The 16,906-nt window shown below is 44.2% G+C and overlaps 1 protein-coding gene across 7 annotated transcripts in view; it reads left to right on the top strand.

Annotated features, from left to right (window-relative positions):
• Positions 1–16,906, top strand: part of BTBD7 (BTB domain containing 7) — a 52,039-nt gene extending 35,133 nt beyond the window's left edge. For 5 of the 7 annotated variants that reach the window (XM_036013481.1, XM_036013494.1, XM_036013489.1 and 2 more), the window contains 6 exons: positions 3,403–3,614; positions 5,716–5,859; positions 7,403–7,592; positions 10,258–10,436; positions 12,097–12,543; positions 14,456–16,906. In XM_036013481.1, the coding sequence (XP_035869374.1) occupies positions 3,403–3,614; positions 5,716–5,859; positions 7,403–7,592; positions 10,258–10,436; positions 12,097–12,543; positions 14,456–15,271 (1,988 nt within the window). In that variant the 3' untranslated portion in view covers positions 15,272–16,906. The remainder of the gene's footprint in view (positions 1–3,402; positions 3,615–5,715; positions 5,860–7,402; positions 7,593–10,257; positions 10,437–12,096; positions 12,544–14,455) is intronic. The other 2 variants (XM_028507008.2, XM_036013504.1) reach the window with 2 other exon arrangements.

Genomic DNA, 16,906 nt, shown 5'->3' with positions numbered 1-16,906 from the left:
GATGAAAATGTCCTGGAATTAGATAGCGGTGATGGTTGCACAACGTAGTAAATGTACTAAAAGCCACCGGCTTCTTCTGCACTTTCAGACGGTGAGTTTTATGTTACGTGGATTTTACCTGAATAAAAAAAATGCATCTTTCCCTTTCTTTCTCCTTCTCTTCCCCTTCTCTAAAAATGAATAAATAAAATCTTTAAAAAAATATGCAACTATCCCCAAAAAGCATATTGCTGTTTATTTTTAAATTTTGTGAAGGTCAAAGAGAAATGATTTTGAGTGGTCTCCAACTGGGGGTGCTCTGGAAAGGATGGAAGCATCATCCGTAGGAGGTGGGCTTTCAACTTTGGAAGCTCGTGATTCTTTTATGTATAAATAACTAGAGTTGGTCTGCTTGCCTATACTCATGGGAGATTTCCTCATGGAATATTTTACGCCTGTATAATGAACCGAAAACAAAAAACTTTAATTAGAAAATTTAAATAACAGATTTTCCTTCCTGTTATTTTTCAACAGCTTTATTTATTTTTAATTTTTTAGAGTTTAAAGTGAGAGTTTTATTAGCGAAGCAGTGACACAGAGAGGGACCGGTCACAGGCAGAGCAGCTCAACCGCTCTGGGTGCAATTCACAGATCACAGAGTTCGACTCCTGCGGGGTCCAAGTCACTCGTTGTTAGTAGTGAGTGTATAGAGTTGTTCTGCCACGTTTTTAAATACATAAAAATGCCAAGCTAAACTGCCTTTAACCCTTTTAATACATCCCATTAATATGCTACTATGCAAGTACTGGGGAACAAAAGCAGTTTTCCTATTTGATTTCTCCCAGTTTATTTCTCTGTGGCCTCAGAAGCCTTTAGCAATTCTTAGATTTGAATTTTTAAATATAATAGCCACCATTAATTTGGGACATTTTTGAAATGGCAGTCAGTACACAGCCTGTCCTCCTTACCCCCAGACTGTGTATTTGCACATTCGCCTACTTGCTCAAGTTTATTTTCAGTCCCCAAAGCAGTCCTCTTGGCACTTCCGTGGGCATTTGCCGACACGCGCAGAGACAAAAGATTTGATTCCCTTGATGCACATGTTCCAGCTTAGGGTGATGCTCTGCCTTCCTGTTTCCGCTCTCACACTGTAAATGTGTCCTCTCCCAGTGTGTCCAGTGCTAAGTTTTCACTCTCTTGTGGGGCTTGGGGAGGTGATCTCCTCGTTTAATGTGGCCTCCGGGTGTGATGCCCAGTGCCGTTCCGCAGTCCTAAGCACAGGAAGACTGGGATGTGTCCCACGGAGAAAAGGTGTGTTAGGTGAGCTTTGTTCAGGTATGAGTTACAGAGCTAGTAAATCAATGTGTGTATTTAAAAGGTGCCTCTAAACAGCAGCACGCCTAAAACAGAATTATATCTTGACCAGTTGTCAAAATGTTGTGACCAGAGGCTCAAGCAATCTACCCCTTGTTTCCTTTGGGAGCAGTGGTTCAATATTTGCTAACTAGCTGTTCTTGGGTGGCTCTGCAGTACAGAACTACCCCACACAGCAAGAATTGGGTGTGTGTAATGTTACATAATCATCATAGGCCATAGGTTTTTTTCATTGACATAAGGTTGGTAATGTATTTATTTTGGGCAGATGATGAGCATCCTTGATAACATTTCCCTGGGTTAGAATGTCAGGCTCGTTCACAGGGATGAGAAGGAAGCCAGGCGAACTAGGCTGCACACTTGTTTCAGTCACCTTCGTAGATGAGGGCTCTGCCCTTACTTGTTACGTATTTGGGAGTTTAATATAAGACGGCATTTGAAAACAGGGGCCACTAATAAAATTTTTTTTGAGAAACAATGCATTGTATACGTATGAAGCCAAATCATAGCAAGTTGAGGACAAAAACTTTGTTTTTCATATACTTGTGGCCATTTCATTTTTTACCACTCCAGTAAAAGCTTAGCTTCTCAAAAACAGTCTTTTTACCTTTCCATCACTTAATCCATTTAAGGGAAATACCAGTTTGCCTACAGACTTTGCAAAACATTTAGGATTTATATACAGGAATAGTATATATTTTTTAAATACAGCCCTGTAGATTAAAGACATGATAAAGATTCCCAAAATTTATGTAAATTTTTCCTACTTCAATATAATAAGCATATAAATACTTCAAATCTTCCCCTTTCACTAATACCAATAAGGAAAACCTTTGTTCTCTGCTCTGGACAGTGGAAATACATTACATGTCAGAGATCAGAGGCTTCACTTTTAAAGGTCTGTCCAGAAAGTCTCCAGCCATGTAATAAGAAAAAGACATTTATCGAAGAAGATACAAGAAACATTGGCACCTTGGGTCCTCACACAGTTCTCCTAGTTGCCATCAGCTGCCCCGTCATAGTTTCCTGAATCTCATCAACAGTCTGAAATCACTTCCCTTTCAAAGGTGGTTTTAGTTTTGAAGTTTTAGGGCACCAAATCTGGGCTCTAGGAGGGCAGAGTCGCCTGGGTGAGATGATATTTCACCAAAAAACTCTGCACAAGACGTAATGCATGAGCGGGCACATTATCGCGATGAAGCTGCCACTCACCAGTTGCCCATAGCTGTGGCCTTCTGAATTGTCCCAATGGTTTCCATGGAGGAATGTTCAAACTTAACATTTCATGCAGATCTGTTGGTCTACTTGCTCAGTCATCTCGAACGTGACGTCCGCACAGTGCACATGCTCACTCAGTGGCGTCTACCGCCCCCACTGACGAGCACAGTGAAGTCGTTGTTGTTCCCACATGTGCGTTCCAGTCCTCTCTCCTTGGCTTCTGGGTTATACTGATGTCACGCAGCCATTCTCGCTATTTTAACGATGACTGGACTTTTTCAGGACAGACCTTTATGCACTAACGTTCCCACATTGTGGAAATTTAGGAGACTATCATACAAACCTTAGAATGCCCTTTATTTTGCTGCTTTAGATAGCAGGAGGTCAGTATCTTGTTAAGTTGCTGTTAAACAAGTGGTAGCCTAATGAGCATACCTTTAAACTACAGTGACCAGAAATAGCACTTCCCTGCCATGTCCTAAAAACTGGTCACAAAAGCACAAAAGCGTAAGAAAAAGCCCTGGGTCAAACTAGATTTTAATAGATTGTCACCTTCTTTCCTTTGAGTTAGTATATGGAAAAGAAGTCTTTATCCTTTAGTGCAGGGCAATCATAAAGAAATATTGCTGCATTTATGACTCCATGGTTTTTCTCTGTCCAAGAACATCTCTGTAACTAGCCTGCATAAAACACAGACATAATTCATAACCCTTTTTAAAGCAGATGTACTCAGGTACAAAGGAGGGTACTGAAAGTGCACTAGAGAAGAAGGAAAGCCTTTCTCTGGGAGTCTGGGATCGGCTGGAGACTCTCTCGTTTTCTGTCTCACAGAGCCAAACTTGCTGAGCGGCACTGCTCACAGCATGAACAAACGAGGCGTGAAAAGACGAGACCTGGACATTGAAGAGCTTCGAGAGATCCTTTCTCCTCTCCTGCCTTTTGTGCGAACTGAACACATTTTACCTATAAACAGTGAAGTCCTAGGTGATGCAGTAAGTCTGTCCTCATTGACCCCTTTCATGAAAAGAAAATGCACTAGAAATGTACGGACTTATCTTTGTTTATCATTGTAAATAATTTCTGCTACTAATGAAGTGTTGTGAAAGTCTAAATTCCGTGAGGTCAGAGACAGATGTCTGTTTTGTGCTGTGTTGTATGCCCTGTGTCTGGCACTGAAAAAGGGTAGAAATTACCTTTGGAGACCCTTCAAGAGCAGCAATAAATTAGCAGACAAGAAGAAAAGGGAATGAATGGTTCAGTGTAAAAAGGATGAATAAATCTTTTAGTGGTATTTCAGTTAAAAATTAATGGAACTGATCATGCTAATTTTATAAGTTTTAAGTGAATTTTTAAACTAATAGAAGTGTTCAAATTAATGAATGGGAAAATAAATATAAATAGTAGTTCCTCATGCATTGGCTTATAACTTTAATGTAATGCTGTAAACATAATAGTTTTTAAAAGTTCTCTAAAAAGAACATAGGGATAACTCGTCCCCAATGTAAAATACATGTTTAAACTCTCGTTTAATATTTAATCTGTGATGCTAGCATAGCAGGCAAGACAAAATAGTCTGGAAAAAGATCCTAATTAATAAAAGAATTAAGCATAAACGAGCTATCACAAATCAGTAGGGTATTAGACTAACTGATGAATGGGGGAGAGGAAGGAAATGTGTCTAAAATTAAATCCTCATTTCCTTTGCACACAAAATTGATCCCTCTTAGACTGAAAAATTAAATATTAAATTAAAACATAGAACACTAGAAAAAAATTACGTATTTCTGGAATCTGATTAGATAAAATATTCAGTCTCACTAGTAATCACATACCCCAAAGAAAGCAAAATAAAGCAATGTTATCATTTTTTTCACCTGTTAGGTCAGTAATTTTTGAAATAATATTACTACCCTATAGGAGAAGTATAGCTAGAAATAGCCTAAAAATCTGAGAACAGGAAAAATAAATAAATTATACTGTAACTACTCAACAGAATATTTTGCTACCCTAAACAGTGCTTATAATTACTAATATAGCAACATGGAAATTGCTGATAATAGAATATAATTTTAGAAAGAAGGGTATAGAATTTTATGTATTCTAGAGTACAGTTATGTTAAAATTCATTTGAAAATAGGAAGGAAATATAGTGACATTGTTACGGTTTTAATTGAGTTGAGTTTTCTTTCTTTTTTAAATACCAATTCTACATATTATTAAAAATCACTTTAATGCAGCAATTACACACTTATTATGTTTAACAAGAATATTGGAGAAGCAGTGTTTGGTTTTGTTTAAAATCTAGGATTCAAACCAAGTTGAACCTTGAATTTTAGACTGTTTTTGTTTTAGAACTTTGATTTAGTAGACTTAGAAAAAAATATATCGCTGCTCTTAACTCCATGGATACCGCATAATAAGTCCCCAGTAAAAGTTCGCTAATCATGGCTGTTAATTGGAAGTGCGAAGCACTGTGCCAGGCCTCATTTAACCCTCACAGCCACCCTGTGATCCTCGGGTGCTTGGTTTGTATTCTCCTAGCACAATGGGGGGGCAACGGGGCCGCGCACACAGCAGTGCGGCGCCCCGTCTGCAGGGCAGTTAGGAGCCCTTCCGGTGAGGCCCTGGTAAAAGGAGGTGGCCGTGGTCACCAGGCTGTTTAACAGGGTTAAGGTCTGAGCCAAGCCTGCCTGCGCCTAGAGCCCCTGCCTGTGAGCACCGTGCCCCGTGCCCACCGCCTGCACCCTTGTGCTGTGGATGCAGGGCCCTCTAGTTCCTGCTTTGTCTTGGGCGGGAGGAGGTCGGGTTGGGGGTGGAAGCAGTTCCTAGCTGAGTAAGGAAAAAAATAAAAATTGGTTTTCATTAAGAATTCTGAAAGTAAGTCTAATTTGTTACATTTTTGATTAAGATAGCTCATTTTTAAAACACCATTCCTCTGTGTAGAGAAACATGGGAAATTGTATGACCTTTTATTGCCAAGTTCTTTAAATATTGTTAAACATTTGAGTATTTTTAAATCTCACATAGATTCCTAAATTTTTTTACTTAAAATTAAGTTTGAACATTTTGATTTATAGGTATAATTATTTTTATCTTATAGTGATACTCAAACTTTATGTTAAAAATAATTTTTTTTTGTTCAAGACAAAAAGAGGCTTGATCAGTACCCCTCCATCAGATATGCTTCCTGCGTCAGAAGGTGGAAAGTCGAACGCCTGGTTGCGGCAAAAAAACGCTGGAATATATGTCCGCCCTCGCCTGTTTTCTCCCTATGTTGAGGAAGCAAAGGTAACGAAAAACATTTCAGATACTAGAACACCTCATTACAAAATATAAGCACAAAGGTATTTACTGTGGCATTATATAAATATCTGGAAATGGCCTAAGGGTTCAGTAGTCAAGACAGTGAACATAAAGTCTAGTGTGACTCCTCTGCAGAATACTCTTCTGAAATGCTTCAGTATCAAGCATGTCTTTTTAGAACTTAGGCCATGTTAAATTGCATTTTACATGTTTTTCATCTTAGTTGTCTTGAAAAATGTTAACTTGAAAAGGAAGCTTTATTTTCTTGAAATGGTTGTCAGTATTTTGTGATCTTCAGGATGGGAAAAGTGTCCTGAAAGCAGATTGCACACATTTTGTCTTCCTCCATAAACTAAAGAAATTCCATGACTTTTTGTAATGGCTATTTCTGTGATGGCTAACTGTTGGAAATTGTGTTTAGTCTTCGAATAAGTATACATACAAAGAAAGAATTTCAGGGGTATTAAGTAAGTAGTTGGCATTATGTATATTGTAACAATTCTAGAAACTATGGTAATGTAAAAATGAAATGCAATCATTTTTTTCAGATGTATTTCGGCCATAAGAACTGTGGGGTGGCTTATTGAGGAATGGGCAGTCTTTGAAAGTCAGAAATCACCGTTAAGCCTTATGAAATAAATTAACAAGCAAAATAATGTGTGTTTTGGTATAGAATAGATTTATCTTAAAAATTTTCTTGCTTTTATTATAGGGGTTTCTAGTTTAAGATACATGAAAGGATTTCTGAGAAGTTTATTTTGTTGACTAGGTTGACAGTCTACCTCTTTTCGACTCGCTGGCATTTTAAATAGTTCTAAAATGGGCCAAAGCAGAGTGGTTGTGCCTCGTCTGAACGGAATTCAATACTTCAGCTCACTAAGGTAGCTGAGGCCCATACGAAAGGTTGAGTGTAGCTGCAAAAGGTCTGTAGTGACCCGGGCCTGCACCCCCCCCCTCTGCACTGTCCCAGGCGCTGGGCTCCGCCGCAGCCCCCCCTGCTTCGCAGAGGGCCGCGCCCGCACGGAGCGGGGTCGCCCCAGGGAATGCGGGAAATGTCCGCGAGCACGTCGTTCTGACCGCTCTGCGGCGCAGTGAAACGGTCATCTGAAGCTAATATTAGTGGTTGGGTTTGTCTGTGGGCCTGCTGGGTTTCTCACCAGTCTGTATTGTTTTGTCTTTTCAGCATTTCTTTTCGGATCTGATATTTAGCCCATGTATACATGTTTTCTTTATAGTAACTTTATGTGTAATTTACTTCTGATTAATTTTATATCTTCCCTTCAAATTTCAAATACTTCAGTTAAAGGGAAACTTTTCAGATGATTTTTTTTCCAAAGACACTCCAAAAGATCCTTTAAAATTAAAGAGGTAGGGGCACTTCCTCCTTTCGCCACTAATTGTAAACTTCGTACACTGAAAACTAGGTAATTCCGTTTTTATATGATGAAGGTAATCATTTTTTTTCCAAATGCGATTTAACAGAAATGAAAGATTGACTTAGCCTGTTAATGCTGAATTGTTATTTCAGTCAGTGCTAGACGAGATGATGGTGGAACAAACAGATCTCGTGCGCTTGAGGATGGTTAGGATGTCCAACGTGCCAGACACACTTTACATGGTCAGTAATGCCGTGCCACAGTGCTGCCACATGATCAGCCACCAGCAGATCAGCAGTAACCAGTCGAGCCCCCCTTCGGTGGTAGCCAATGAAATTCCAGGTAAGGCAGTAGCAGCCTTGCGTGAGGCATTTGTATTTAAGTAAGTAGTCTGATCTTTTTGTAATTCCTTTATATATGCTGATTATCTCCATGTTTCAGTACCCAGTATGCCTTGTTCTCCTCAAAGAACAAATACTTATAAACTAGGTTTTTTGTTTCAAATTTTATTTTATAGCAACAGGGATATACAGGGTTTGGTTTTGCCCAAGGTTTTTGAACCTTGACCCTCTTGACGGTTAGGGCTGGGTGCTTCTTTGTTGTGGGGACTGCCCTGTGCATTGTAGGATGTTCAGCAGCATGCTGGCCTGACTCACGGGATGCAGGAGTGTGCATGCACACACTCCCGTTTATCACCTTTTGGAAACATTTTCACGTTTCCAGACGTTGCCGAGTGCACGTGGCAGGGTCAGATTGCCTCCTTTTGAGAACCGCTGGGTTAGAGGAGTTCGGATGTTTTGTCATTGGGGTATTTCTCATAAGACCTGTTGGGAAGAGTATTATAGATTTATCACGTTGAGTCTACGTACACCCCCCAAAAACGTGATCACCATTGGTTTTCTGGGGATCCAGTTTCTGAAGATCTGGGCCATGAACTTGATCGTAGCGCAGCCTTAGTCTTTCGATTCAGGAGAGTGGCCACAGCTTTAGCTGTCAGTGTCCAAAAACTGAACAGCCTTTAATGTTTACTTTAACCGGGGGGCGCCAATGTCATTTTCTAAGGTAGGGAAATCAGCAGTGCAGATGGGGTCACAAACTTTTTTAAATTTAGCAAACTATAGCATTATTGGAAATGGCACCATTCATTTTCTGCTTATAAATGTCTGTTTCAGGTAAGGCTAAAAAAGACATAATGACAACCTTTAATTGAACATATACATTATGTTCTGGGACTGATATATGATCAGTTGTCGCCTTATCAGATTTGTCTGCCACATGTTATTTAAAGTAACATTGGATAACCGTATGAAGAAAAATATTTCTGTAGCTGATTTGTGCAGATCTTGAAGCTTTCATAATTAGCACTGTTTTTTATCATTTTGAGTTAATACTTGAATAGCAACATAATTTAAGTTTAGAACTGACTGTCAAAAGCCCAAATGTTTACAATTAAGTATGTTTAGTTAGAAAAGTAAGACTTGTCTTTTTGTCGTTTAACCCTATTCCGGTGTCACCCTAATTCTGACTTGCTCACCATACTCCAATGAAAGGCTCCCTAGCTTGTTGGAGGAGACTTGGGGGCTCATGTCCTGGCTCTGCCACTTCACGTGCGCGGCTTTGGAAGAGCTGTCTACTTCCCTGCACATTGATTTCCTTGTCTGCAGAATGGGGATATCGCATCTCGACATTGTTGTGAAGACTTAAGGAAGCACCACGAGTAATAATAACCTTAGGAGTTTGCCTGGCACAGGGCAAGAGCTCAGTAATAGCTCCCTTTTCGCACCAAAAAATAGTTTGGCTCATAACGTTTAGAGACCCCGTCCCTTCTTGCCCAGCCCTCTGCCACATCCTTCCCCAGGTTCCTAACCCATGTTCCTGCTCTGACCTCACTCACTCCCCTTAAGGATTTTACACTAAGACTCGGCACAGTTTTTCTGGAACGTGCTAGGTAGTAAACATTTTAGGCTCATGGGTTATGTAGTTTCTGTTACAGCTACTCAACTTTGTTCAACTCTGTTGTAGGCCAAAAGCAGCCAGAGACAGGACCTAAACGGATGGGTGTGGCTGTGTGCCAGGAAAAACTTATGTACAAAAACAAGCAACTGGCCTGACGTAGCCTACAGGCCATAGTTTGCCAGCCCTTGCTTGACACTGCCCTCAGAGCGCACCCGACTGCATCCCAGCTCTGATCCTGCCGTTCCACTGGACAGGTGGCCGCCTGTTGCACTCAAGATACAGTTCGGTTCCCTTACTCTGACCCACAGGGCCATTCGTGATCTGTCCCACCCGTCCTTCCGGCCTTCTCTCTCCTTGCTGTACTTTTGGACCCTTCGTTCCAGCCGTGCCAGGTCCTTGTGCCACACTCTCTCCTGCATGTTTTTTACACACGCCTGCTCCTTCTGCTCACATTCTTTGCCTGCCTGGGGTTCTCCCATTCTTCAAGATTGCTCTCAGGGTTCACCTTGTCCGGGAGGCCTTTCCTGCCTGCCTCCAGTCCCGGTTGGGGGCCCCTTCCTCCACATCCCCCCATAACTTTTGCGTGTTTCTCTCCCTGACTGTTTGTGGCCCTGTCCTCTACCAGTTTATTTGGTTTACTTCACTAAAACCAGAGCTACTTGAAGACAGGGAATGTGTCTTTATTCTGCACATCCTAATTAATACTTGAGTCCAATCCCTGGTGTATAGAATGAATACATTTTAAAAACTTAGGAAATATCCTGAGATTCAGAAGAGAACGTATGAAAGTAAAATTTTATTTAGTCGGGGAACTAATAATACAGCCCAGGAGCTGTGTGCTATTATCAAGAGCCTTTTGGGCACAGTGAAATTTTAAAACCCTGAAAAATAATTGGAAGTATATTCAGTACTAAGTTGCCAGGAAATTAAAATATTATCAAAAATCTATTAGAAGGTTCTGATATAAAACACGTGCCTTTTTTTCTTGTGCGTAGTGAGTGTCTTTTGTGTAGCTCAGGTATTTGCCCACAAACAGTTTTCCCTCTTCCAGTTCCTGGTCTCCTCACTCTGAAAGACATGGTCCGACGCCTGCAGGAGCTCCGGCACACTGAGCAGGTGCAGAGAGCCTACGCACTGAACTGCGGAGAAGGCGCCACGGTCAGCTACGAAATCCAGATTCGAGTGCTGAGGGAGTTCGGTCTCGCCGATGCTGCTGCAGAGCTCCTGCAGGTGGGGCCCTGGGTTGCACTGTTGAAGACGGGGGGCCCGGGCCACCACTCAGGGAGGAGTGTGCACATCGCAGGAGCTCTCACCGCACGGGTGTTCCCCTAGTCCATGCCGTCTCGCTGCCTCCGGTGTCTTGGCTAACCGCGAGAGGCAGCGTGGGGGAGGGGATGCGGCACAGGCTCTGGAGTGAGAACTGGCTCATATCCCGGCTCTGCTGCTCACCAGCCGGGTCAGTGGAGGAGTTCCTTAGCCACTCTGAGCGTCGGTTTCCTCATGTGTCATGGGCTGTTGTGAAGGTAGGAGGTGTGGGGCGGGGAGGCAGCTGTGTCTCCTGTGTGAACGAGCCTAGAGATGTGACTGCTGACGGTTCGTGGTGTCGGTGCCCAGCGGAACGGAAAGACGAAGTGGACAAGCCTGGCCCTCCCCTACTCCCGCTCCCCGGTGTGATCACTGGAGTTCAGGTTGCCGCCACTGTCACACTCACACTTCTTCCAGACGCCCCTTTTTTCCTGTCCTCCCCCGATTGCAGGAAATCTTTTCCATGATGGTTTAACCCTAAAAGCTCTGGAGTCAATAAATGAGTTTTTTTTAACTAGCAGGAAAAAACTCATTTCTAGTTACTATTAGGGTCCAAAGCAATGGCATTGGTTTTGCAGTGAAGCTCGAGTTTGTACAGTGCAGTAGTTCGCTTCCCTTCCACAGGGGGCGCAGTCCGAGACCCTCGGTGGGTTCGTGAAACTGCAGGCGGTGCCGAAGGAGTCCTTTACACTCTGTGTTTTCTCCTGTGCGTACAGCGCTACGATAAAGTTTTAATTTATACATTAGGCACAGTAAGAGGTTAGAACAATAACGATAAATAGAACAAGCACAGCAGTACACAGGACTGCGATCCGAGTTATGGGACAGTGATCTCCCAGAGTGTCTCACTGGGCAGTGGTCGCCGCGTGGAGCGGCTGGAGAGAGGGGTGATTCAGGTCCCAGGTGGGACCGGGCGGGGTGCCGTGAGGTTTCTGCTCAGCATGGCTCACGATTTACAACTTACAATCCGTTTATTTCTGGAATTTCCCGTGTAGTATTTTTGGGCCTTGGTTGACCATGGGTAATTGAAATCACAGAAAATGAAACCTCTGTCAAGGGGATGCTACTGTAGTTTACCCACGGCCACTAAATCAGAACCTAAAATAAAATCTAATTTCATCTGATCAAGTGATTGGATTGACTTCTTGCCACAGGCTCCAAACCCCGTCAGTGGCCCGAGCCTCCCGGGGAGCCCCGCAGTGTGGCGGTCGGGCTTGGGCAGGACAGTGGGCCGCCCGCGGCTCCGGACTTTTGTTTGCGGGGTTTCTGTCCCTGCAGGAGTCTCGTTTTAGTCCATTTCCCTTCCTTTGCCATTCCAGATTGTATGTTAATTTTATGTCCTAAATTATATAAAAGTTTTATTAAGCATTCCCTTGTAATGTTTAAACAGCTCTTTTTGACAGCTGTATGTAGGCCCCAGAGGCTACCCTCTCTCTGTACTATTCAGGTAATTTTTTCTTGGAAGCTTCTGGCCTAGAAAATATTTACTCCTTTTATTCTTGCTGAATGTGATTCACTTAACTCTCAGCCTGTGAGTTTTCATCTATGAAATCTAAACCCTATTTTTCTTTTTAATCTTTCTTAGAATCCTCACAAGTTCTTTCCCGATGAACGTTTTGGGGATGAAAGTCCGCTCTTGACAATGAGACAGTCTGGGAGATGTCGCGTTAACAGTACCCCCGCTGCAGAAACCATGTTTACAGATCTGGACTCTTTCGTGGCCTTCCACCCACCCCTGCCCCCTCCGCCGCCCCCATACCAGCCCCCAGCCACCCCCATCCATAACCAACTCAGAGCGGGCTGGAAGCCAAGACCTCCCACTCAGCATCCTTCACGCTCACTTTCCTATCCCTGCAATCATTCCCTGTTTCACTCGAGGACGGCTTCCAAAGCTGGCCCCCCTCCAGTCTATCTGCCAGGTGTTAAAGCTGCTGCCCCCGACTGTACCAGCGCCGCCGGACTGGGGAGACCGACGGTGGCCGCTGCCGCCACCGCCTCAGCCTCCGCAGCGACAGCATCTGAGAAACAAGCGGTAAGTCAGCACTTCAGGAACTCACCTAATTAAAAAGTTGGTGGAATATTAGAAGCAATTCCCCTGGCCCTACTGGAGCTCAGCAGTGCCTGGAACTAGCACTGGCGAGCTGAAAGCACAGACTTGAGTGGTGGGGGAGCGCGAGAGGGAGAGTGTGGGTGGGTGGGAATGGGCAGGACGGAGCCAGAGGCGGGGGGGGGGCGCACGTGGTGGGCGCAGTCAAGTGCCCGCCTTGCCTTTATTTTCCTGTGGGAGCGTGTGTGGTCAGGGGCAGCACAGATGGCTGTTACCTGTTGCGAGTGCTCTCTGCAAGCTGCGTCTGTCAGCCTCTGTCACTGGCTTTCCTGTTCTGTAGAATCGAGCATTCTGCCACGCGCTTTGATGGGTCTGGGAGTGTCCCGTCAGTGCCCGTGTGGCAGGCGACCCCCACTGGGAAGCGCAGCCTCGCGCCTGTCTGCCTCCGGCAGGCTGTTCGGCAGAGCACGCATTTGGGAACCGCGGTAGCTAGGAAATTAAGCCAGAGTTCTTTGCTCGATTTTACACTGCTTTAGAGGTTGAATTTGTTTTACATAATACGTTTAGAAAAAAACAGTAATGCTTTAAAGTCTTCCTGCTCACATACCTTGGCGGTAGCATTCAGTGCAGAGAGAAACAAAAGCTGCATGTTTTAGTTCAGAAAATCTTCGTGAAAACGGGATTTTTCCAAATCTAAGGACTAGCGTGCACCTTGGGTTTGTTGTGACCCTCACCTCGTAGCCCTTCGGCCCACCCCGGCCGCGCCTCCGAACCCCTCCCAGAAACAGAGGAAACGACACAGGGCGGTGGTGTTCGTAAGCCAAACCCCATCCTGTTGGCCTGGCCGGGCGCTCACTTCTTCAATGGCGAAACTTCTGCTGCTTTATATTTTACTGTTATTTCTTTTTCTTTTTCATTGTTGTTCAGTATAGCTACTACTTTATATTTTAAATAGAACTCCCTTTAAAGGTAATTTATTGTATGTTCATTGTAGTTTTAATGATCATAATTAAGAATTGGCCCTGGCGGGGTTTCTCGGGTGGCTCACTTGGCTGGAGCATTGTCCCGTACACCGAAAGGTGGCGGGATCGATTCCCGGTCAGGGCACATTCCTGGGTTGCAGGTTTGATGCCCAGTCAGCGCGCGTGTGGGAGGCAGCCAGTTGATTGACGTTGCTCTCTCACATCAATGTCTCTCTCTCCCTCTCTCTCCCCGCTTTCTCTCTTTCTGTCTTTCCCTTCCTCCCTCCTCACCTCCCCCCCGCCAAATCAATAAAGCATATCCTCAAGCAAGGATTTAAAAAAATATATCTGGAAAGAAAAAAAGAATTGGAAACAATCTTAATGTTCTACAGTGGGGGAATGGTTAAGTCAGTCATTGACACAATGCACTATTACACAGTAATTTAAATAGTAATCTCAAAATTCGGTGACAGAATTTATATATACACTAAGTTTCATGATAATTAATGCATGTGCAAAGAGAAAAAGGTGAGAGAAACACCTCAGAATGCTAACAAGTGGTTACCATATTTTACTGTGTATAATGTGCTCCTGTGCGTGCATAATGCACACCCACATCTGTGTGTGCATCATATACGGGATTGTTACCCTGTGGTGTGTAATCGTTATACCCACATGTAATGCACACCCTTACCGTTCTGTCAAATTTGGGCAAGAACTGTGCATTTATATGCATTATACATGGCAAAATACAGTATTTCAGGGAAGGTTAAGATTATTATTATTTTTTGCCTTTAGTTTTCTGTATTTTTCTCTTTCTTAAAAATAAGCACGTATTTTATGACAGGAAAACAAAATCCACGAACATCAGTTGTGCAAAGGCGTCCTGGGCTGTTCTCTTTTAACCCTTCCCCCCTTCTCGCTTCTGTTCGCAGTGTGCACAGCCTGTACTAAATGACCTAATGCCAGACATTGCCATGGGTGTGTCCACACTGTCACTCAAGGACAGGAGGCTTCCAGAACTTGCCGTAGACACAGAACTAAGCCAGTCAGTCTCTGAAGCAGGACCAGGGCCTCCCCAGCATCTGTCATGTATCCCACAGAGGCACACACACACGTCTCGGAAGAAACACACACTAGAGCAAAAACCAGATGCTCGAGAAAATCCGCAGGAATACCCCGATTTCTATGACTTCTCCAGTGCCGCTTGCAGACCTTCTCCTCCCGCTCCCGGCAGACGCACCCCCTCCCCCTCGCACGGTGGATATTTTGGTCCTGATTTGTATAGCCACAATAAGGCATCACCGAGTGGCTTGAAGTCAGCCTACCTACCTGGCCAGACCTCTCCTAAGAAGCAGGAAGAAGCTAGGAGAGAATATCCACTTTCTCCCGATGGGCATCCACACAAGCAAAAGAACGAGCCAATACACCTCGACATTGTTGAGCAACCTCCCCAGCGGCCAGACTTGCCTCTGGCGGCCCCAGAAAACGCTGGCAGCGGCCCAGCGCATGTCAGGGGGCGAACAGCAGTAGAAACTGACTTGACTTTTGGGCTCACTCCTAACAGACCTTCACATTCTGCAGGTAACTCTGAAGCTCCAGAAGAGAGATCCGGTAGAAGACTAGCAGACAGCGAGCCCCTGGGCCTTGGAGCCCAGCGAAACCCAGATTTGGAAAGGGAAGATTCAGTAAACAGAGGAAGGAGGTCACCGAGCAAACCAGACTTCCTCTACAAAAAGTCTGCCCTCTGAGCGCAACCTCCACGTCGTCTGTGCCTGAGATGTGAAACATCCCCCTTTCTGGTGTAACCCAGTAACTTAAGAGACCGGTTTATTGATGCCAGCTGATAACTCAGTTTCACATTATTTTATTCTGGGTTTTGTACATACATGTTTATTAGACACGGCATGCCGAGAGGGTTGTTTTGAATGCTGCATTTGTCCGTTTTGTGTTTGAGTAATTGTGTGGGGAAGCATTTTTAAGAGCAAGCAAGCTGGCACTTTCTTTTCTTCTTTACAGACAATGGAGTTTTTTTGCACTTGTACATTTATTTTATCTGTATTGATTTTGTATCAGTATGTTAAACTTTATTGCCACATTTAAAGGACTGTATTTTCATACTTTTTGCATTTTACTGCTCATCTACCAATTTCCACGTGCACTGGAGTGCACACTAAGATGTATTTTCTTACGAAATAGTTCTGTTTATTTTTTAATTATAGAAATTCCAAAGAACAGCACATCAAAATGCTCCTCTCTTCTCAGTAATTGTTTCGGTTCAGAACCTTCCCGCTCTGTCTCTGTGTAATGTTGCCATCCTTTCTGAGGAAGCCTCGGGAGCCGGTCTTCCTTCCTCCGGCGGGAGCCCGCCAGCGTCCTGGAGTCCCCGGTTCCGCGGACAACAGGAAGGAGACGAGCCTTCGGTTCCCGGGCCAGGGAGCTGTCGCTGAGTTCACGGCGTGGACGCTGTCAGACCCGCTGCAGGTTCCGGCCGTGTGGGCTGGGGCGTCAGCCGACGGGAGTCTAACGGGCTCGGATTTCTTTGTGGCCAGAATCACGGAGCTGGAGGTGGCGGAGTGACTCGCGGTCCCCACCACCGTGGGGTTTCCGGTTCTGAGCGTCGCCGGCGTCCAGCTGCCGTCCAGCTGCCGTGGGGAGGGACCCTCACCGCCTTCAGCCGCCTGCTCTCGGGGCGGGGGAAACAAAACACAAACTAAAGGGCTTCAGTCTTACGGATGTCGTTCGGTGTTTGTAAGCGCACGTTTTCTTACGAATGTTTTCTAAAGTGTGTCTGAATTTTGGCGTCCTATAAAAAGTCGTGTAATGCATAACGCTTTGTCACCAAAAGAGAAAACCCATTGTTTTCCAGTGGAACACTACACGTCCTACTTGAACTCCACTCGGGACGCTGGTTTGGGGTTTTTCTGAACCACTGAGCACATGGGATCTTTTAAGGTCCTCTCCCTTGGAAGGGCAATGTGTGAGCTAAGGACTTCTTTTCTTACTCTCCGGTGTAAATATATTAGCATTTGAGTTTTTGAATCACTTCAGCATTGTGTGAGCTCTCACTTTGTATTTGTACAGACACATGACACACAGCCGTAGCACTTAGAGGGAAAGAGACTCTCTGCACGCTCCCTCGCGGGAGGGGTGCTTGGGAGCCTCCTCCCTGTGTGTGTGTGTGTGTGTATATAGATACATAGATAAACTATGAATCACTGACACTCTTAAAACTATGCAGGGCTAGGGAGCCTTTACAAGCTACCATATAAATTAATTACATGCACTTTTAAGTCGGTAGGTGTCTCTTGGGTATCAACAACTCTGATTTCTCCTGAAACTGTAGATCCTCTTACAGTCTTTTCGTACTTTACCCTGTGGATATA

Source organism: Phyllostomus discolor, chromosome 1, assembly GCF_004126475.2.
Source record: "Phyllostomus discolor isolate MPI-MPIP mPhyDis1 chromosome 1, mPhyDis1.pri.v3, whole genome shotgun sequence".
Classification (NCBI taxonomy): domain Eukaryota; kingdom Metazoa; phylum Chordata; class Mammalia; order Chiroptera; family Phyllostomidae; genus Phyllostomus; species Phyllostomus discolor.
Note: the sequence above shows the minus strand (reverse complement) of the source record. Positions and strands in the feature narration are given on the sequence as shown.